The following is a 23269-nucleotide window of genomic DNA, read 5'->3' on the forward strand; positions in this document are numbered from 1 at the left end:
TCACTGGTCTGTGATTGGGGTGTCCAGCTGAGTAAGTTAGCTTAAAAATAAACAATGCATTCACTGTTCAGTTATTGTCCTATTGTGGTAATGCAATGGAGACTACAAGGCCAGACAAAACAAATTAACAAATGAATAAATAAACATTCCACCAATAGAATGTGTTATAATGTGCACCATGTTTCCTATGAATTATTCCTATATTTGGGATATCTATATCTGGGATACAGGTTAGGGAATTAGTTAAGGAATATTATACAGTAATGACGTGCGATATATACTGTGCATTTATTGACTCAGTACATCACTTACTCAGTGTCATTAATTTAGTATTTGTAGAGCTAAATTATATTTTCCTTGACGAGTAACTGGATTATTCATAATGTTTGTATTGAAATTAGGTAAATAATGTCTCCATATATTGTGAAAATGTGGATTTCCACAATCTTAATATTTCCCATTTGAATATTGTCTGTAGTGAATCTCTAAAAACACCATGGTGGTGAATGGTTAATTTGCTATCCCTAGCTTGGATTCAAATCAGTCATCTTTTGTCTCAAAGGCATATGTGTAACCAACTGAGTCACAAACGGCCATTATGCAACTGCATGAGTCAAGAGACTATTCAGATTAGCTAGTGATGTCTGGAAAGGGGTAGATTATTCTCTGTAGCATTACAAATAGACACAACACAAACTACACTGAAAAAATGTAACTTAATTTAAAACAATACTTTAGCCTGATACTGTACCAGCAGTAGTAAATCACTTTTATTGTCCCTGTGAAAAAAAAGGCATTTGTATTGCTTTTATTCTTGTAGCATGATACAATAGTGCTAATAGGATATTTTATTGGTAACACTTTAGTTTAGGTATCCGTTATAAGTAATTATAAAAAATAGCAACAAAAAAATAAACAATGGCAAAAGTATATGATAACTGTACTGCAAAAACAAATCAGCCTCATACAATTGGTGAGACAGACAATTAAAGACAGACAGGCACAGAAAGACAAACAGACCTGAAAAGACAGACAGACAGACTATATCCGATATAACTAATTATAGACAATAGTAAAAAATGTCAAAGTGTATAACAGTATTATTTCTAATTATAATCTATAATTGTTAATAGCATAATTAAAGCATGTTCATAGATTGTTTAAAATCACTTCTAACTGATACCTAAACCTCCTTTATCTGCTCTTGTATTATCTTTTTACTAACTGTATACTTTCAGTGTACTTAGAAGTACCATAGTTGTGCCTGCTGGGTGTCTCCATAAAGAAGGCCCTAGCAAGAGGACTATTTGAATTAGCATCTCCATTATTATTAGTCTGTCAATATTAATATACTATAATTAGGGCTTTTAAACTTACTTTGAGCCAATTCTGTTTCCTAATTAAATTCAGAAAAAGCTGTTAATTACAAAACAATGCCACTTATTTTACCTTCGTATCTTGACTGAGCCTGATTCTGTTTCACTTTATTTTTTTTTATTTCAAACAGAGGTGATAAATTACGTTAATTGCTCATCCCTGATCCTAATTACATTTCATTGTTGCAGTCGCCTACTTTATCGTTGTCCTGACAGATTTTCTTTTCAGCATAAAATATACAGTACCGAGTGTACACTGACAGCAAGTCCATCATTTAAAATCTCATTGATTTGGGGGTCTTCTGGGGTGGCATACAGGGAGTATGAGGGGTTTACAATGGAGCTGCCTGCGGGTGCCAGCAGAGAGAGAAGTGGCAGGTATCATCACTAATACAGCCCCCCACAGATTGCAGTTTTGTTAGGTTTATGTTTAAAATTTAAGGTAGGACTATCAGAAAAGCCTCATAACAATTGTAATAGTGTTAATGTATATTATTAAGTTAGTTTTAGAAAGTTTTTTATGCAAGATTGGAATATGAGCTAAACTCCTAAGTGACAGTAAAAACTTTACATTCTATGATTGAGTAATAAATAGTAAAAAAAACAAAAAAAACACACCTATGTTTTTTATGTTTACATGTTCTTCTCAACTTGTTTCTGTTTGTTAAATTACAATTAAAGTTTAAAAATATAGATGTATCTCCATTTTATTGTTACTTCAAAAATGTATTTTTTCCAAATGTCCCTTTGCACTCGCTTGAAAATGTGTTCAATATCTAATTAGGAAAACAACTTGAGCTACTTTAAACAGAAACTGTATCCATCAATTGAACAGTCCGAAATAATCAGGCAGGCATGACCATATCTGCAGCAGGACAGGGCTTGTTAGTCATGGAAGTGAAATAATAAAATAAGCATTTACAGAACAATATTTTATTTTAACAACTAAAAACCAAATATATGCCAATGTTATCCCAGTTTCCTAACCACCAAAAAACAACGTTGCACCAACACTGGCCTGACCTATAGAACTTGAATATACCATTGGTGCAATGTTTGCCCACCTGAGGATAAATACTAAATGGCAACATTGTACCAACGTTGGCCCACTTGAGGATAAATGATCAAATGGCAACATTGTACCAACGTTGCCAATGTAGGGCCAACCGAACTGCCGACGTAAGCCCAACTGAAAATTGCTGTCTGGGGTGATACGAAGGGTAGATTTGTACTTTTTTTGTCATCTATTTTATAAGAGTGTATACAAGCCAGGTTTACGGTGACAGTGAATTGAACTCCGTCTCTGAAGAAACTCAATTTGGAAAAGTATAATATAAAATATGACTGCGTGCGGTACACATTAAATACTAAAATGAACTGGCGCTGTAGTTTCATTGAGGAGAAGGCTCCTTGCATTTCTCAGATGAGTTACAGCTACATGGTCATTGTCAGTGTTTACATTGCCTTTGGTGACAGTGAATTATTTAAGACTGGTCTTTTCTGAATGAATGTAAAGGCCCAGTAATGTCTAGTACCAACAGCCTTTAAAAGGCTTTGATGGTCGAGTAGCTTTTCATAAATGAATAAAGATTTTTTTTCTCTCCACTTGTCAGCTTGGAACCATAATTCTTTGGACTGTTTGTTTGGATAATGGTTTTGGCAGCAGTAATGCACATTTCATGCACACTGCTAATTAGTATGGACTGATTGAAACACCATGCTACATTTCAACCTCTCTCTCTTCAACAATCCCAGTCAAATCCTTGTCACTTTTATTAGTGCTTTATGTTATCTGTAGCCTGCTGCCACAACACAGAGTGCCATCACTCTGATCATTTCTATCCCCTACAGACCTGTTCAAACTGTGGACTCCTGGTTCTCTTGCAAATCAGCTTGGCTTTGCATTTCTATGAACAAGCATCTACGTGTTTTCTTTAAATGAACCCTGTTCAAAAGCTCAAACTATTAGAGGGCCATATTTCTGCAAATCCATGGTACATTGGCTTGAACTTTTAGGTTAAAACTGACCTGCTTTTTTATCTTAAAAGACCCACAGCCAAGTGTGCTTGTTATCTTGAAGTTGGAAAGGTTACCTGAAGCCATGTGGCCTGACTAAATTTAAAAGTACATTTTATATTTTAAAATAAAAATAAAAGCACTGTAGGTTTAACATGGTTGTGACCAGATTGAATGCTAATTGAAAAGGGAATAACCAAGGACAGAACTAGAAAGAAAGAAAAATACTTAGAAGCTTAGATTTGGATAGAAGTGATTTGTGAGAAGATGAGGAGGGGGAAGCAAAGGGCAGAGAAATAATCTTTGCAGCAACTCACTACTGGCCAGAAACAAATTAGAAGTCCAGGACATTCAGGGTATTATTTCTGTAATATGTCAATACATAGTTATTAATATACCCTAGAGGGGACTCAGAATTGCATATTTAACTTTTTTTATTTTTGCGCAAAACATTTAAAGATCAATGGCATGATTGATAACACCAGAGTTTGCCATAATGTTGCTTACCCCTTAGCTATCCCAGAAATACATTCATCCAGCAGCATCTGGAAATCTCTGTGTGTTCCACTTCCAGTGGGATTGGGGGCAAACAAGGAGGGTTGCAGTGATAGCCTAGATGCCCTTTTACCATCAGATGAACAGTTGTCAGTGATTTCCACATCCTGCCACTTTCTTACTCCTGGGCTGATTCAAACTGCAAGCCCCAGGGTGCATCTCAGAGATTATTTCTGTAACGTGTGATCACAAACCATTGTTGTCAGATCAAGGATTTGATCAGTTTGCCTTCAGTAGGGTATAAACAGATGTGTTATTTAACAGAGCATAGGTCTTGCCAGTAGATCTTGCATTATTCCACACTCTCCCATTCTCCCTGCTTGGCCTGGGAAACGGCCTTTATGCACCTCATCCTCTTCTCCTGCTTTTGCACCTCATTGACTACCAGCTTCCTCCGTTGAGCTGGGGCTGCCTTGTGCCATGTAGGAGGAGCTGAACTGAGACCAAGACCTCCTCTTCCATGCTGAACTTGCCCCATGATATCACCGATTTGAAGGGCAGCCCAATATACAATGATTGTGATGATCCAATATGTATATTTTTTACTTCCTAATTATTTAATTTATCTGGGAAGTACAAGTCCCTCCTCTTCCTCACATGAAATGGCTCTCTATCCCTTGACTTTAGACTAATAACCCCCCAAACACTGTTCAAATAAACTCAAGATTCCCCTCTGACAATTAATTACAAATGTATGCCAATTTCCTTCAACTGGGATGAACTGTAAAAAACAAAATGTGCAATACATAGAACCTTGTGTTGTTACAAATGACCCAGTAAAAGTCTCCACACATTTGCACATGCTTACTAGATGTAATGATTTCCATTACACGAGAGTAGATGTTAAAACTTCATGCTGATTTGAACTCGGCTCTCGCCAAGATAAGCACCAACTAAGACGTAGCTTTACAGTAAACTAATGTGATTCATATGTGTCTCCATCCTTGGACCATGATCTCTGAAGATTTGTATTGACCCTGGTAATGACTGCAGAGCTACATGATTCAGCCCCCTCGCAGGCTTTAGTGCTGTAAGCCATGAGCTGGAATAAAAAAAATAAAAAAATTAAATAACACATCAAAACACATCACTGTAGAGAGGCTAAAGACTGTCATAATGGGCACGTAGTGAGGACCTCAGCCTCTTGGAATCCTAATGAAATTCTGGTGTTTGTGGTGTACAAGTATCACTCCTAGGGCACCTCCACAGAGGCTTTGATGGCAGTGCTGAGCAGGCCTATGTGAACAAGGTGATATTTGACTGGTCAAGAATGAAAATAGGTGTGAAAAGTGAAGGATCTCCCCAAGTTAGAACAAGGGATGATATTTGGAGCTCCAACCAGTGGGTATGTTGAATAAAAAAAAAAAAACAACATTTTTTGAAAATCTCAGAATTGTTTCTTGAGTGGAAAAAGGCACCTCCTTGGGGAAAAAACACCTTTGGCAAAAAGACTGCCAGACCCTGATTGGTGTCAACTTGCATTGCTGATTTCTCAAAACAGGAATTCATCAGCAAAAAACAATGACAGGACATTTAACAGATGAGAACCCCCAATTTGATGAAAAACCCTGCAATGTGGTTTCATGCAAGGGCGACTACCTGAATTGTACTACTGTAGAGGTGATTTTACAGTGAAATTGAGAGTAGTTAAAATCTTTGGAAATGTAATATAATTGGCCACTTTCTACCATGTTTGTTAAATTATCTGACTAAAATGTATACCAAAGAAATATAACATATGCATTTTTTTGATCATTTGTATCTTGGTTTTCCTACCAAATTTGAAATTTCCAACTTGATTTTATTTATTTATTTTTTTAATTTAGTCGTTGCCAATTATTTTTATTATTTTCTCCCAATTTGGAACGGGCAATTATTTTTAGGCTCAGCTCACTGCTACCACCCCTGCCCTGACTCGGGAGGGCGAAGACAAACACATGCTGTTCTCCGCTCCGCCCCCCCCCCCCCCGGTTGTCAACTGTGCGCCGCCTCCTGGGATCTCCCATCCATGGTCGGCTGTGGAATAGCCTCGACTCAAACCGGCGATGTCCATGCTATAGAGCGCATCCTGCACTCCAGGAGGAGCACCTTTACTGGATACGCCACACGGGAGCCGCCCCCCCCCCCCCCCAAACTTGATTCTTAACACTTTCCAAGCAGGTGAACTGGATTCCCGCTGTCAAGCCAGTTGTCTCTCTTTGACACACTAAAGAATAGATGCTGCCAAGCTACACTAATGGACTGTTTAAAGAAAGGGCCCAGCTGTGGAATTCTCCGTCTAGACTGACCAGTAGTGGGTGATGAACAAGTACCATCTGATTTTCCTCACTAACCCATGGAAACGCAAAGGCCAATGCACTCCCTGTGGGCCTCCAGCCTGGTGTGAGTGGGGTGAGCCACTCGGGACCCTTACATTTTACATTTAAAAACGTGCTTTAAAATAACATTGAGCAAACTGGATCTTTTATGTTCAAAAAGTGATGGGAGGCCAAAGATGTTGTACTTGGTGAACTAATTCAAGCATCCACAAGGGAAACTTGTAGTTTTTGGTTATAGGATAATAATGATCCCAAACACAGCAAGAGTCAAGAAGCACTATTTAGAAAGAAAACCAATGGCAGTTCTCAGGTGGCCAAGTCAAAGAAAACAATACAAAAGGTGGAGCCATGAAATACAAATGATGTGGTGCAGCTTTATTATAATATGAAGCTAATGGGTCGAAGAGGAATAGGTTGTTTTTCATACTACAGCACTTTGCGTTGCTGTACCCGTGACCTCTACAGTATTAGTCTTACAGTTTCCTGTTTTATATTTCTCATTATAAAATGTGTTAAGCTGTACATTTCAAAACAGAATTAGTAGTAAACAGACATTACAAACTGAATTACAATAAATAGAATGCAGGCCTGCATGAGTCATGCATTTTCTATTAAATGCCAACTTCAATTGAATTTGCATATTCATAGAACAAGACTTGTACTGTAGATGGAAGAATTCAATTATTTTCAACATTTCAACAGCAGTGGAAAAACTATCATTACTTGGGTGGTACCAGTATAGTTAAAAAAAGGTATTCCTTTATAAAAGTAAAATACATTTACTAATACAATGTTTATCTAACTTAAAAGCAAGCATCTGGTTTTATACAATAAAGTATTTAAGTAGAACATCCTTTAATTTCATTATATTGAAATAATGAAAACATTTTTGCTGCACCAAAGGATGGTATGACTAGTAAATATATATTTGGGGACATTTTCTCAATGGGCATCGTGTTATTGTGGCTCTAAAATCTGACCTTGAAAGCTTAATAATAAATAAATAAATAAATGCATTTTTAAAAACTGCTTTTAAAAATTGATTATAACCAGTTGAGAAAATAGATTTTACAAATATGCCCAAAGCTATCAGTGTACTTAGTGTGATCCTAGTGGCAAAATGTGTGCTGTAATCAATCAGTCTTTTTGCATGGTTGATTACTGAGTGCAGTCATCTACAAAATAATACATTCCAGCAAATTAGCAGTTTTCTGCACAAGTTCAAATTAATAGTATTAGTCTGAGATTGATATTGGTTATTTCAATTAATCTCTTCAAATTCCAAATGGATGTTTTGGTCACTTCCTTCCTTCCTATACTGCCTGACAGCAGGTCACAGGTATTTTCATAAAGCAAATCTGTGTGGTGACCATAGTTCCAAAATTGCTCCAAGGCCACATCCCTGCCAGTTAAGTTCCTTTAAAGAGCCACTCTCAAACCCATATACATTATGACAATACCTGCAAGACGTATTGGACCTTGCTGTGCTGTTTTCTATCTTCCCAGATCACTTGAAATAACTTTGTTTTTCTGCATTATGAACTGATCTATCCACGAAGCATGGTGGCATGTTTACTTTTTTGCCTAAAACTCCCAGAATATGCGTCATCAGTCTTTCTGACATGGTGCAGTACGACACAAGTCTCTAACTCAAGAGTCCCTTCGATCTAGCTTTTAAAGATGCTGCTCAGATAGCTAGGATATGGTTTGCTTGGCATCCCATGCAGCAGTGTCATCTAGGATGAATTAATTCAATGGCCTATCAGGTTATAGACAGGCAGGATTAACATATTTAAAAGGACAAAGCTGCAGTATCAATATAACTACTTATTCTTGTATCATTAATACTATATTTTAAACTATGTTCATGTTATACTAACCTAAATGTCTCCCAAAGAAGTGATGTAGACAAGCGGTTTGCAATCTGTTACAGTAACGTTTGATTTTTTTAAAATTTTTAATCAACTCTTCTCAAAGTAAAATTATTATTAATAGGCATTATAAAAACTTTGACTAACATATGTGTAGACTAGACATTATTTATATTTCATTTGGCTTTTATTTATGCTATGCTTGCAACGTGTATTGAAAAAACGCCTCTTAATAAATCATTTGAAAATGTTTATAACAAACATGATTAAGAATACTGCGATGAACAAGTCTTGATTGATGCAGTCTTTTGAAATCAAGTCGTGCTATTTGTAAGTAGCACTTTGATGTCTGGAATTTCATTTAAAAAGGCACAAAGGAATCCCTCAGGTCACCCAACAAGGAGACGGGTCCCTTCCGAAATGAGAAAACAAGAGAACGGTAAAACACAGCACGGAAATGTTTTTAGGTATGGTGAATTGTTTGTAATTAAAAAAAACAAACAATTAATGTAAAACATTATGCAATTTAAACTATGATAATTGGTTCAAGTCACTTTAAGACAAGACAAATGTGAAAACTCATGCTTTAAATAGCTCTGCATTTGAAAAACTGCCCCGCCAAAGCAAAAATAATTGGGAACAATATCAGTATTGAGGATATACAAGTGTACAAATGTATTCTTACAGACCAACACATAGCCTTGATTAATGCTGACTATCATATGTTTAGCCATATGAAGCAGTCGCTAGAGGATATCAATTTTGAATTCCGTGTTGGAACAGACGGTCTGGAAAATACTGCAACATATGTCTATAAACTTGTATTTTGCTGTAATACAGACAATGGTTGCGAGACAGTACGCACAGACATAACAATCTTGGAACGAATCACAGATAGATGATGATCTTTTTAAAGATGAGAAAACAGCATGATTGCATCAGCAAGGAAGCTTCCTAGACAAATCCATACACCTCCTAATGTCAAGTCTTTCACCACTTATGCCTTTTTCACATGTTTACTTTGAAGTTAATTTGCATTAGAAATAAAACCAGAGTATATTGGGGGGGGGGCAATGACAAAAAACACCAACTTGAAAGCAAAAGCCAAACTTAAAAAACGTAAGACTATTTAAGTTTCAGGCTACTTGTTAAATCCTTGAGTACACATGGTTGTCTTGTATGAATACCATGGCAGCTGGAGCAGAACTTCTTACCTGACAGAGATGGGTGCAGCCAGGAATACATTGCCGCTATCCATTGATCCACAGACATGAAGAGTACAGCATGCACGAGTCAGTTGCCAAACCGAGATCCAAGCAGATCTCTAGCTCATTGTCCTTTTCTCCATCAATTAGACCAGACTGCTTCTTAATTAGCATTTTGATTTGTAATGGTTGTATGATTTCAGTAATTAAACTAAATTATTAAAGTAATGATTAATGTGGAAAGTCACTTATTATAAAAAAGTGGTAATCTGTACAGACCTAATTATTAAATAAAAAATATCTTAACTATTTGTTTTCTGTTAGGACTTAAGACATTGCTCTATCATAAGCCTGTGTGATTCAGAGTCTGTATCCCAGTTGGCTATTGGTTAAAAAGAGAAAGTAAAATATGGAAATGTATCTCTGAGTAAATAATATACTGAAGACATTCTGCAAAGCCTTTCTCAAAAAATCAAGATAGAAATAAATAGCATAAAACAAATCATGCTTTTAAACTGTCTGAATCATCTTTCTATTCAATTTAAAGCTATTTGGTCCCCATTCTGAAACACTTAAGAAACAAAACAACAATCAGTCAGTCAGAGGTATTACAGTTTTGTGGGAACGTTTTTCTTTTGAGATAATAGCATTATCTATATTTGAAGTACAAGTCCACAAACAGAAGGTAACAATCATTTAACAGTATAAACAATTTAAATATTTGAATTTTCCATTTTCGCATTACCTAATGTTTAATACCTTACTAATAAATGTCTAAAACAATTTGTCTTGTGGTGTCCGAAGCCATTAAACAAACTATTTATTTTCCACTAAAATGTATGCTATTAAATATATGGGGTGAATAACAAATACAATCAACCAAAAATAATCCACACTGTTAATACGTTTAGCACTTACGGTAATGCCATGTTGATGCTAAATACATGTCACACAGCTGTTACTTAATGCACAATTGATCCTGGTGAAATATCGGTCTCTCCTGCAGTACAAATCCCCAAAACCTGACATCTGAGCTCCTTTGTAGCACGTATTATTAAAAACCTCTCCGAGATGAATTATTACCCTCAAGAGTAGTGTAGTTAGTACTGTAAACTGACTTGTATATTGAAATTTGATTAACTTTCTAGTTAACAACCATAAATAAAGTACCGGTATTATGTTTTACATTTGCCGATTAATTCACAGATTTGTAACCAACTACAGAAAAAGGTGGGCATCAGAGAAGCCATCTATGAAAGCCATCACCAAAAACAGAGTTGTAGGAGTGAAAAGAAATGGAAATAACCATTATAGATAGATAGATAGACAGATAGATAGAGATAGATAGATAGACATTTAATTTTCCACTATTAGAGGACTTCGCAGTACATATTTTATATCAACCCAGTCTCACTAGAGAAACTTTAACAGATTAACGTTTCTGCATTTCTGCTTTCTGGGGGAAAAAAACATTACGTGGGTAACGTTTTCACTTTCAACCACAATGGTTCGCGGCAGCTTTTGTCAATTCTCTATTTATATTTATTTTCTGTGAACATTAGTGTATGGATACTCTTGTTTGCTTTTAAACCAATTAAACTGTTACAAAAAAATTACTATTCTATAGTCCATTCATTTTAATTCTGTACATGGTCTTGTTGTACTAGTGCTAAAATATACACTGCCTTTTTTCTTTATATATTTACCTGAAACCTTGCTTAAAATAACTTAAGGAAATTGCATGTCAGCACTGTACTTGCATCCAGAGCGCGTCTACTGATGAAAATAAAAATACGGCTAAAAACAACAGTATTCGGTTCAACAGAGACAGTCAGTAGCTTAAAAACAAATAAGCTAATGCTCCGTGTTTATCTGTGTAGTTTGAAATTTGAATGTGCTGCCCGTGCTTGCTCTGCGGCGCTCAGCCAATAAGCAGGGACGGGACGTAGAAAAGAATTGTGGGATATGTGGGACAGAGTCATAGAAGCAAAGGTATATTTCAAGGTTTTAAAACGACATATCCCACAATTATTTTCAACGTCCACATTCAAATTTCAAACCTCCAAACCACAATTACATGAACAAAATAATGTGATGACTACTTCTGAAAAACAACTAGGCACCTGGAAGAGGAAGGCCTACCCTTTGCAACTGCAACAGAAATGGTCAATTTTAATACTGTCTACTCCAAACAAACACGTTTATCCCATTGGAAGTGGGATATTTACATCTCTTACAAACTGATGTGGAATGAATCATGTTTATTGCAAAAACAGAGACACATACTGTATCACAAATCATTAAATTGACCTTTCCAACAAACTATGCTATTCTAGTATTTTCTGCTAATAGGTGTGAATTAGGCATGAAAATGAAAAGGACACCAGTCTTTCAGCTTTTGCTACATTTTATTGAGCTGTGAAAGACTTAAATACATGACAACATTACAATCTTGGAAAATAAAAAAACACTGTTTGCTACAGCATATAGGATTTACTGTTAACTGTAAGACACGAGCAAGAAAAAAATATTAAAAATGTATTTCAAGGCTTCTGCAGCTTCCTACCACATAGAAAAGAAACCCCTGCAACACTGTACCCTTAATTATTTCAGTTAAAGTTCATGTAATGCATTAAAAACAGACTAAATTCCTGCTTGTTTGAGTTTAATGACATAGTTAATTTCTTTCATAGGAAGCATTCTCTCATAGGAAAGCAAGCTGATAAATTATAAATTTCCAGTTCTCTCTCTCCTTCATCTCACTATAATCACAATCATCTCATAATCACAAATATATAGCTGTCCATGTAGACAAGGGGAGTGCAGGGGGGCATTAAGTCATTGGACATGTGAAAGGAATAAAATAATAATAAAAAAAGATAATTTTGTTTTAGGATGTCTTCAGGACGTTCTCTTTGGAACGGCGTGTTTAGCGTCTGTAGCCAAATTCATCAGCATCATCGGCACGGAAGTCTCCATAGCGCCACAGGTTCAGCTAAAGAAAATTAAAATGTACAAATAAATTAAACAGCATATGCTTTTTGTGAGTGGTTATTTTCAGCAATAAAAAGTGAGCTTTATGAATAACTGTATTGAAAGTAAGTATTAGCCAATATTGCCTTTAAACCCCTTTTTTACTTAGTTTGCCTCACAAGCAACCATAAATCCAAGCTTTGTCAGAAATCTTTCTTAACAAATATACACACCATGCCCATTGATCTTTTTACCGCAGTGTACCAGAAAAAAAGTTTAGAATTTTGACTATAAATTAAACCAATTACTTAGGGCACACCTTTCACACCTAGTTCATTTGACCTTTTGATGTGGATTGAAGGGCTGTTCGGTTTGCTTAGAGTGATGTGAAACCTCTGAGAACCATGTAAATCGCACCAGGATGTGCATCAAACCAAGTGAACTGAGATCACCTGAAATGGTCATCTCATTTCTCTTGGAAGTAGACTTGGTACATTAGCACTTTGGTCTGTTTCAACATTTTGTAATGTGAAACCAAACATATTCCAGTTCACTTGATAACAAACCGCTCCAAACAGTGAAGCAAATCATGGAAGCGACATACTACTTCAGCAAGCACCAAGGAAAGTCATAGGAAAAATATGAAATGACAATTGAATAATGATTTAGCACATGTATTGTATCTGGTTTTATTATAATTATGCCATATACACTCACAGGGAAAACAAAGCGGTACTGTCTGTACAGACATTAGTCACTGTTGCATTTGCGATGCTCTGCCTGAGTTTAGTAAACCAGCTCCTGTTGCATCTCTCACCACACTGTCACACATACAACATTCACAACAAGCTATTATTATTATGATCATCATCATAAACAGCTAAATTGCAGTTGGTTGAATGTGCAATATGTAAATCTTTTTCATAATCATGATTAGCAGTCCAGATAAGCTGCGTACCTGACTTTTTTTTTTAATTTAGTAGTCACCAATTGATTTTACCTCGTTTTTCTCCAATTTTAAATGAAATAGCCAATTGTATTTAGGCTCAGCTCACCGCTACCACCCTGCACTGCCTCGAGAGCAGCAAAGGAGAACACACACTGTCCTCCGAAAAGTGTGCCGTCAGCCGACCGCTTCTTTTCACTCTGCAGGCCCGCCATGCAGCCAATCCAGAGCTACAGCGTTGGAGGACAACACAGCACTGGGCAGCTTACAGGCAAGCCCGCAGGTGCCCAGGCAGTCTACAGGGGTTGCTGGTGCACAGTATTGTGCGCCCCCTGGGAACTCCCGTCCACAGTCGGCAGTGGAATAGCCTGGACTCGAACCGGCGACCTCCAGGCTATAGGGTGCATCCTGCACTCCACGCGGAGCGCCTTTACCTGATGCGCCACTCGGGAGCCCCGTACCTGACGTTTTTACACATTAAAAAATCCAAAATACGCACTAAATGCGTAAAAATACGCATAGCAAATTTGCTGCACAGCTTGTCTGCCTCCCCTAAAACTTCCACTAACTACATCTCCCAGAATACAATGTCTTCATAATAATAATATGGCCTGACTCAAAAGGGCCAATTATAAATCGACAGTTATAAAATTATAGACATTACATATATAATTTTCACTGTTAACCTAGAACTGGAACAAATTAGCAACATTTAAAATTAAATACAGACATAAGCCTCAATCAACTTTGTTCTCAGGCATTTAATAGTTTCAGACCAGTAATATACTCTCATCCAGACCTTTTGAGTGGGCTTATACTACTGAGAAACAGATATGTAGAAAACTTACCCTGGCAGCCTTTGCAGATTCCTGTGCAATCAGGTACTCTTTGACCTGAGGGAGAGAGACAGCAGAATAGATGGTTTACAGCCAGGAGCAACAATACATGACCACACACGCAGAGCTTTAGCATCTTAAGTTATAGCAAGAACAAAATAACTTATTAAAATGATTTAAACAAATAAGCAATTGATTAAATGCAGTTGCTGGTTTATTCTGAGTCAGCAAAATGCTGCACTTGTACAGTAGGCTTTAAGTGCCTGTAGAGATGGCAGAACACAGCAATTATATTCCTCTGCTCATGTCAAAACTTGAAATTTCCACATTTATAAAATGTTAATTCATCAACACCAGAAATAAATTGACTAAAAGTTCATACAACTACTGGCATGGGGAGGGTGGGGGAGGCACAGCAAGGGTATCTAGATGACACGGTCCGCACCCAACAGCGGCTCGCTCTCACACACACACAACCCCCACCCCCACCCACACTACCCAAACTAGTGGTAGGGTCCCTCCCCGGAACAATACAGATAACGTGAATGCACAGGACCAGATGAAAGTCTGCCAACCTGAAATGACTGGGTCGCTATAATATATTCAACTTACATTCATGAAGATATTATTTAAGTAATACATTAGTGCTTGAGTAATTTCAATTATTTCGAGTACTCTAACCCACCCCTAATTAGTATACACGTCTACTGTTTTCAAAAGACATCCATTTTAACACCGTATTTTCAGTATTCACACAACAGGACAAACTCAACACCTTTTGAACAGTAAAGAACATCAAAATGTGCTTAAAGAAACCCTGAGGCTCAATAATACCAAACTCCCTTGTGATTTGCAGGGGGATGATGAATTACTTTTCTGTTGGGAAACCTACACCTACAACAGGGATAGAAATAAGACTCCTGTTGCTATCAGTTTCACCCATAACAGATTTTACTACGAGCATGATTAGCCACAGTGTAACAAGCTCAGGTGTGTCATGTTAAAACACAAAGTAAAACCAGCAAATCTATAAATCCTTATTGTCGGCCTTAAAGAGCAAGTAATGGGGTTCTGAAAAATCTACCGTTACACGTCCCCACGTGTTGCTACAACTGTTTAAATAACATTTTTTATTTTTCTTTTCATTGTTAACAACCCGATAACTTTTTACACTTATAACTTTAAAAGTCTGTTTCAAAGATCTTTTCAAAATGTCCGCTCTAGTGCACTGGGGTTTGAGATCGGTCCTCTAAACCACCGCAGGAAGAGTGATTATATATATATATATATATAAAAAAAAAAAAATCGTGGGATTTAAAAATAATTATTGTACGCTCGCTAATACTGCTAAAAATACAAACGCAGTATAAATCAAGTTTATTTTATATTAAGATACAATAAACCCTATACATAACAATCATTGTCAGTCTCGTAGGCAAAGAAACACAACACACAAGTATTATTTAACCATTTTATTCCATTGATTGGCGTTTAGGTAACAAACGCTACTTGCATGCTGCATTAAGTTTGCCGCTATTGGCCGTCTGTAAAGTGTTTATTATTTCAACATATGCACATGCATCGGCGGTTCATTGAATTTTGTCTGTGTTATTACTTCCACTATTATTCATTATTTTAAATGTAAACTTTCTGTATTATAAACAAGAAGTACTTTTTAGACATCAAAACAGTATAGAAACCTCAAAACACATCTCAAAATAGTGCCAAGTTTTGAAGTGATGCAAGGGTCCTCTGCCATGGCTGCAATCCAAAATATATGCCAGGTGCTCAATTGTCTGTTATATTTTCATGGCTTAAATTCAAGGAAATTAAACAGCCGCTGGTACAACATTTGGATTATACCCCACAACACAGGACCCTTGCTAAATTAAATTTTTGAATGAATAAATTGCTTGCATATTTGTGTGTTTCCCCTAGTATAATGAACGCCTATTGCTATATATACAGGAAAGGTTACAACTGCTAGCAACAACTAATGCTGAAAATGTTTAAAAATATTGCCAAATGGTACTTTCTTTCCAATCTCAAAGCTACAGTAGTTTAACTACAAAAATAACTGGAGTATAGACTTCTGCACTGCTCCCCCCACCCCCCAACAAAATAGGAGACACTCAAATATCGTTTTCAACATTCAAGACCCCACCCCCACAAAAAAGTGAATTCAGCTACCTTCAAATGACAAGTTTTGATTTAATCAGAGAGTCTCTCCATTAGGTATGCATTGAAATGGAGCACAATCAGTTTAATCTTTTCCACTTTCAGTAGGAAAGATAGGCTGACAATATGATAAATGGATTTCAGGAGGCAGAATCCATATTAAAAGCAGTACATGTTTCATAACTCCTATTAAGAACAAATGACAGCACAGACAAGAAATTAACACTTATTAAGAGCGCTGCGTTTTTCTAAGATGCAAATGCTAAAATAAAAGTTTGCAAGATGTGGTACATATACTAAATCTTACAAGAAAAAAAAAAAATAGTAATAAGCTGGAGAACCTGTGCATTATAAATCACATTCAAGCGCACTTAACATGGCATAATCAAACCCAATTCAGAACAGCCTTGCAGCAGTACCTACCATATAATATATATCGCTAGTCCCCAACAATGATAATAAAACTGTGATAGCTAACCCAGGTTAAATACCTGTGAAATAGAAAAGGCATTACTGGAATAGAAAGAATATATCACTGCACTAGAGCAAAGGCTTTAATACCATCTATAATAATTTCCCCACTGGGCTAAAAAAAGTTTAACTCTTCAGGATATCAGCACCTCGTGTACACTGTGCACATGTTAATTTAATACCATACATGCTCTTTTTATGAAACCTCACATTTACAGTACCAGAGAGTCATCCTAATTCAAGTGAATTTTACTTTAAACTGTTGTGAAACCATCTTCACAAGAATAATCCATTGTGATAGAACCTTTTCAAAGCATTCCTGCAGAATTCAGCATCGCTCATTTGCGCCATTAGCAAATGAAGCCGGCAGCTTATAACCGGATGCCTATTTAATTTGTACAGTGTGTTAAATTCTTTCATACTCCCCCAACAGGCCTGCATGCTGCCGACCAGCAATAAGTTTGTTTTATGTTCCATATACTACCGATATGAACTAAAAAAGGACTGTGACCTGATGCACTACCATAGTGTACTGGCACGTCAAGGGTAAAGCAAGCGGTTTTCTGACAGTGTCTTAAGCTCATTATAAAAACTGAAGACTGAACAGTCTATTTCCTAAAATGGAACTTAATCTGCCAAATAAAATGTATATTTGGCTACAAGGATGGCATTACGTCTGCAGCAGTGTTCTTGGTGGGGATTAATCATTGTTTGACGTGTACTCTGATGATTCAATATTCGTACGACTGCTTCAGCTTCTGATGTTTTTTGATAGAAGGATTAATGGGTCACCTTTTATCTGTATTTGTGAATTCACACTATTCAGTATTTAAAAGGACTGGGATATACATTTGATTCACTTCCTTTATATCAGCACCCACAAGCTGCTTGACATCACCCATGTTTGCTTCATTTCAGTCCAGCAAGTCCTTCACTGCAGTACCCATTTGCTACATCCCTACATACTTAATCCTCTGCCTCAGCCCATCAAATTCCTTTATTGTACTGCAATGCTTTACTGCAAACATTATCTATCACAGCAGGGCCTAGCTACTTCATTACTTATCGTCGCTCAGATCAGAAATCACTACATCTGTACCCCTGAAAGCATCCCCAAAACTAAAACAAAAACACATTGTCAATGAAAATGCTGCTTTTACCTATTTAACATGTACTGCAGGTCAATATCTTCATGCTGTACCAAAACAAAAATAGCATTCTGAATGACTAATTACATTCATTTATGTAACTGAAGAATACAGCTTGAACATAGTTCAATAGGATTGTTTTTTTACATGCGATGTGGATTTATCCAAGGAAACATTTTCTGAGCTCTAAAATCACAGCAAGAAGACTAGGAGAGTGTATTGGACAATCAAATGCAAGAGGCTGAATTATACAGGCTGACCTGGGTGTTAAATTAACTTTGTCACACCTGATAATGTTCAAACCTGCATCAAAACTACTTGCAGAAAATGGTACAAACAGCGGTTCTTAACATTTGTCAGTATACAATATAAATTGATTGTTCAAAATGAGCTCTGCAACAATCCCTGAAATATAAGTTCTAAAACAGGAAATGCATAAAAGCTTGTTTGATTAGAACAGTTTGCTTGAGTAATGGCACTAAAAGCCTAATGCATATGCTTTTAGACTGCTTTTCAGTCTCTCAGATTGGCTTAGAAAAAATGTTTGGATTAGGTAACAAGCTAGGAAAAACAAGTAGAGTGGCTTTTTTTTTTCTTCCATGGGTAAACTTGACTTACAGAAGTAATGTTAGCCCTGGGATTTGTTTACACAGATATTTATACCAATGCCAAGTCTGTTGTGAAGTCTGTTGTGACTCAGTATGAGTCACAATAAATTATACTGCCCCGCTTACAACTCACACAGGACACATATGCTCAAGAGAATACTCTCATTTGGAATAACCTCGTCAATGAAATATATTCCATTTGCCCTTACAGATCCAGAGTAATAATCTGAATTTCCATAACATAACATACTGAAAAAGGGAGAGGGGGTCAAACCACAAACAACAGAATTGTCTGCCTGATTTTTACCCAATGGACCTCAGAAGACCTAGATGACTGGCCAACAAAGTTAACATTAGAATGACACGTGCCAGTCAGAAAATTTTACTGGCCTAAATAGCCTTCTGAAGGGCAATACTAGGAACATGAACTTTGATTCAAATTATTATGCAAACTTGGCTTGTTAATTAGGTATTGAGCCATCACCAAAGAGAAATGGTAACATTTTACAGAGCTGTGGGCAGCATGATTGGACTTGACAGGAGCCATTGAAAAGTAATGACAAGGACAAAAGGCACACAGACTGATTGTGTGAATGGTGCAAAGCCACAGCCATCCATCTATCTAAACACATACATACACATTATATATAAATATACATACATACACACACACACAAAGGCCCTTCAGCTGTGTAGAAAGAAAAGTAAGCACAGTGAATTAAAGTAAATTCTGTGGATGATGTCACGATTATGTCAGAAAAGAATATTCATTACAAGATGTTCCAAAGTTCCAAGTTTGAAGATATACTGCCGCTCCCTTTGTTTCTGAGCTGCATTTGTTCCATAGCACTGATTGGTGATGTCCAACAGATGGTGATGTCTTCAACAGTGTGATTATCGTTGTTGAAATGTCAGGCTACTGGAAAAAGTTGTGTTGATTCAACTACTTCCTAAAAGCCTTTTAGTTTCCCCAAAGTACAGTTCGTTGCATTTTTGCAGATAATGCAGTACCCTATTCCTTTAGAGGTGCATGTAAAAGGTTTATGGCATTTAGCAGACAGCTCTGTGGAACATTTACAAAGCATTCGAATCAACACCACTACATTTCCAGTAGCCCGACATTTCACCAATGATAATTACACTGCCAAAGACGTCACTTGCTCGGAAACAAAGGGAATGAGAGTTAATCTTCAAACTAGGAACATCTGAACATTCTATTCTAATAATCATGACATCATCCACAGAACTATTTCACAAATAACAAGTTTTACCGCACTGTGTTTACTTTTATTCTACACAGCTGAATAAGGGCTTTTGTCCAATCAATGCAGCAGAGTATTACCTGAGCAAGAAATTACACGGCTATGTTCTTTACATGGTAAAATAACTCCTTAATACTACAGATATGAGACATCTTGAGAATGTTCCTCATTGCTCCAAAATAACCAGTAAAAACAAAAACAGCTTAATGAGCATGCTGATTCTCAGAGCTAAACACATGTTAAAGAAATTGCAAGAGAAATCAGGAAAACAGAAAAAGTGCAGCAAAAATAAGTAACGGTTTAGCAGCATAACTTGTATTAAGGCTATTATCTTCTGTCAGTGAAGCATCATTTTTTTTTTTATATAGAACACAAGAAACTTCATTATAATTGTATTAAGTTGCCCAATAAAAGCTACAGTAAAACAACATGTCATTGTCTGTTTTGCATTCATAGACCTATGAATATGTCAGTTTAATTTAATTTAGTGTGAACTGATTGTGTAATGGTTTTGGAGGAAATTGTCAGCGACACAGAATAGAAGTTTCAAATGAGACAAGCGACTGCAGAGGGATAGACTACATAAATACACATCTGAACAGCAGCAAGTTCTGGTACATATTGTACTTTTTTATTTAACATCTAGGGCTTGTGTTTGCACTTTTCAAGGCAATGAAAATCAAGTAAATATAACTCAAGGCAAAAATCCTAAAATACTCAGCAGTTCAGCAGTTGTATGATCCTGTTCTCTGATATACTGTAGGTCAATGGCCGATTCCTACAGTGTTTGCTGACCCAAGCAAGAAAAACTGAAACAAAGCTGTTTGTCGACTACTGTATAAAGACCACAATCGCTCCTTATGGGGAAAAACAGGACGACAGCAAAATCTGTTTTTGAGGGTTATCATCTAGAAGGGATATAGTATATTTCATAATTATACCATGCATATAGATGATTGACTCCTAAAAGCACTGTATTGAGACTTTAAAACTCTGGGATGATGCACTTAACCAACGTTATCAAAAAATACAGGTCTACTTCGAGGTAGCAGCTTCCATCAAGTATCTGAAACCATCTGCAGCAATGCTTTTTCAACATTTTCTCATTTTCCCCACTTGAAAATGTTTCTCCCAGGGCTGGAGACAGTCACTGTTTATTCACAACAAAAGCCCCTGAACAACTGTTTTTGGATACAACATTTTAAAGCTATGGTACACATGTCCACAAATGTACAGTTTTCTATTCATACAGAAGCTTAACTGAAATACAGACATGCTCAAATTTGTTGGTACCCTTACAGCTCATTGAAATAATGCTTCATTCCTCCTGAAAAGTGATGAAATTAAAAGCTATTTTATCATGTATACTTGCATGCCTTTGGTATGTCATAGAATAAAGCAAAGAAGCTGTGAAAAGAGATGAATTATTGCTTATTCTACAAAGATATTCTAAAATGGCCTGGACACATTTGTTGGTACCCCTTAGAAAAGATAATAAATAATTGGATTATAGTGATATTTCAAACTAATTAGTTTCTTTAATTAGTATCACACATGTCTCCAATCTTGTAATCAGTCATTCAGCCTATTTAAATGGAGAAAAGTAGTCATTGTGCTGTTTGGTATCATTGTGTACACCACACTGAACATGGACCAGAGAAAGCAAAGGAGAGAGTTGTCTGAGGAGATCAGAAAGAAAATAATAGACAAGCATGGTAAAGGTAAAGGCTACAAGACCATCTCCAAGCAGCTTGATGTTCCTGTGACAACAGTTGCAAATATTATTAAGAAGTTGAAGGTCCATGTAACTGTAGCCAGCCTCCCTGGGCGAGGCCGCAAGTGGAAAATCGACCCCAGATTGAACAGAAGGATAGTGCGAATGGTAGAAAAAGAACCAAGGATAACTACCAAAGAGAAACAAGCTGAACTCCAAGGTGAAGGTACGTCAGTTTCTTATCGCACCATCTGTCGCTTTTTGAGCGAAAGTGGGCTCCATGGAAGAAGACCCAGGAGGACTCCACTTTTGAAAGAAAAACATAACAAAGCCAGACTGGAATTTGCTAAAATGCATATTGACAAGCCACAATCCTTCTGGGAGAATGTCCTTTGGACAGATGAGTCAAAACTGGAGCTTTTTGGCAAGTCACATCAGCTCTGTGTTCACAGACGAAAAAATGAAGCTTTCAAAGAAAAGAACACCATACCTACAGTGAAACATGGAGGAGGCTCGGTTATGTTCGGGCTGCTTTGCTGCGCCTGGCACAGGGTGCCTTGAATCTGTGCAGGGCACAATGAAATCTCAAGACTATCAAGGCATTCTGGAGCGAAACGTACTGCCCAGTGTCAGAAAGCTCTGTCTCAGTCGCAGGTCATGGGTCCTCCAACAGAATAATGACCCAAAACACACAGCTAAAAGCACCCAAGAATGGATAAGAACAAAACATTGGACTATTCTGAAGTGGCCTTCTACGAGTCCTGATCTGAATCCTATCGAATATCTATGGAAAGAGCTGAAACTTGCAGTCTGGAGAAGGCACCCATCAAACCTGAGACAGCTGGAGCAGTTTGCTCAGGAAGAGTGGGCTAAACTACCTGTTAACAGGTGCAGAATCTCATTGAGAGCTACAGAAAACGTTTGATTGCAGTGATTGCCTCTAAAGGTTGTGCAACAAAATATTAGGTTAGCGGTCCCATCATTTTTGTCCATGCCATTTTCATTTGTTTTCTTATTTACAATATTATGTTGAATAAAAAATCAAAAGTAAAGTCTGATTTCTATTAAATATGGAATAAACAATGGTGGATGCCAATTACTTTTGTCAGTTTCAAGTTATTTCAGAGAGAATTGTGCATTCTTCGATTTTTGTGGAGGGGTACCAACAAATTTGAGCACGTCTGTATAATTAAAATGTCTCTGAAACTCTGGATAAAACCTGGTCCTCATCACCAGAAACTAGAACGAATATCCAACACAACTGCAGTTGTAGTTTGTTACTGACTTTAACCTAAATCTCATAAACTATAGATATCTCATGTTGATAACAGATGTTGACATCAAAGCCACAATGGCCCAAAGTATTAGACACTCACCAAAGATAACTTGTACTTATTAGGCAGCTGTGTGTGGTGTGTTAGAATAAGCTCACAAAGGGGAGTGAGAGTGATGAAATCTGAGTTACCAAGATCTGGGCTTTATTGTTAAGCAATAACCCAGATTATTGTGTTTGTTATACATAATTCTGTGAAAATTAAATATTGACTCTTGCTTAATACAATTCTATTGATCCAAAGCTCACAACAGTATCCTGGCATTCACGTTGATTTTCTATTTGATGGTGTTATGGGTATGATCCGATGTAAAACACTTTTTTTAATTGATTAATTTATTTTTTAAATAACCTCTACATGGAACCGTTTTCTGCGCAATAAGATTTAAACGCAGTCACAAATTAGGACTTTGTTAACAGGTGTTACATTATACTGATTATATTCTAAATGGGAAATAG

General features: G+C 36.8%; 1 protein-coding gene across 1 annotated transcript in view; it reads right to left on the minus strand.

The window, feature by feature from the left end:
* Nucleotides 1-11730: 11730 nt before the first annotated feature.
* Nucleotides 11731-23269, minus strand: part of LOC117419768 (staphylococcal nuclease domain-containing protein 1-like) — a 188973-nt gene continuing 177434 nt past the window's right edge. Inside the window, exons 23-24 of the mRNA XM_034032847.3 lie at nt 14109-14153; nt 11731-12336 (exon numbers count right to left, since the gene is read on the minus strand). Of these exons, the coding sequence (XP_033888738.1) occupies nt 12271-12336; nt 14109-14153 (111 nt within the window). The 3' untranslated portion in view covers nt 11731-12270. The remainder of the gene's footprint in view (nt 12337-14108; nt 14154-23269) is intronic.

This window comes from Acipenser ruthenus, chromosome 14, assembly GCF_902713425.1.
Source record: "Acipenser ruthenus chromosome 14, fAciRut3.2 maternal haplotype, whole genome shotgun sequence".
Taxonomy (NCBI): domain Eukaryota; kingdom Metazoa; phylum Chordata; class Actinopteri; order Acipenseriformes; family Acipenseridae; genus Acipenser; species Acipenser ruthenus.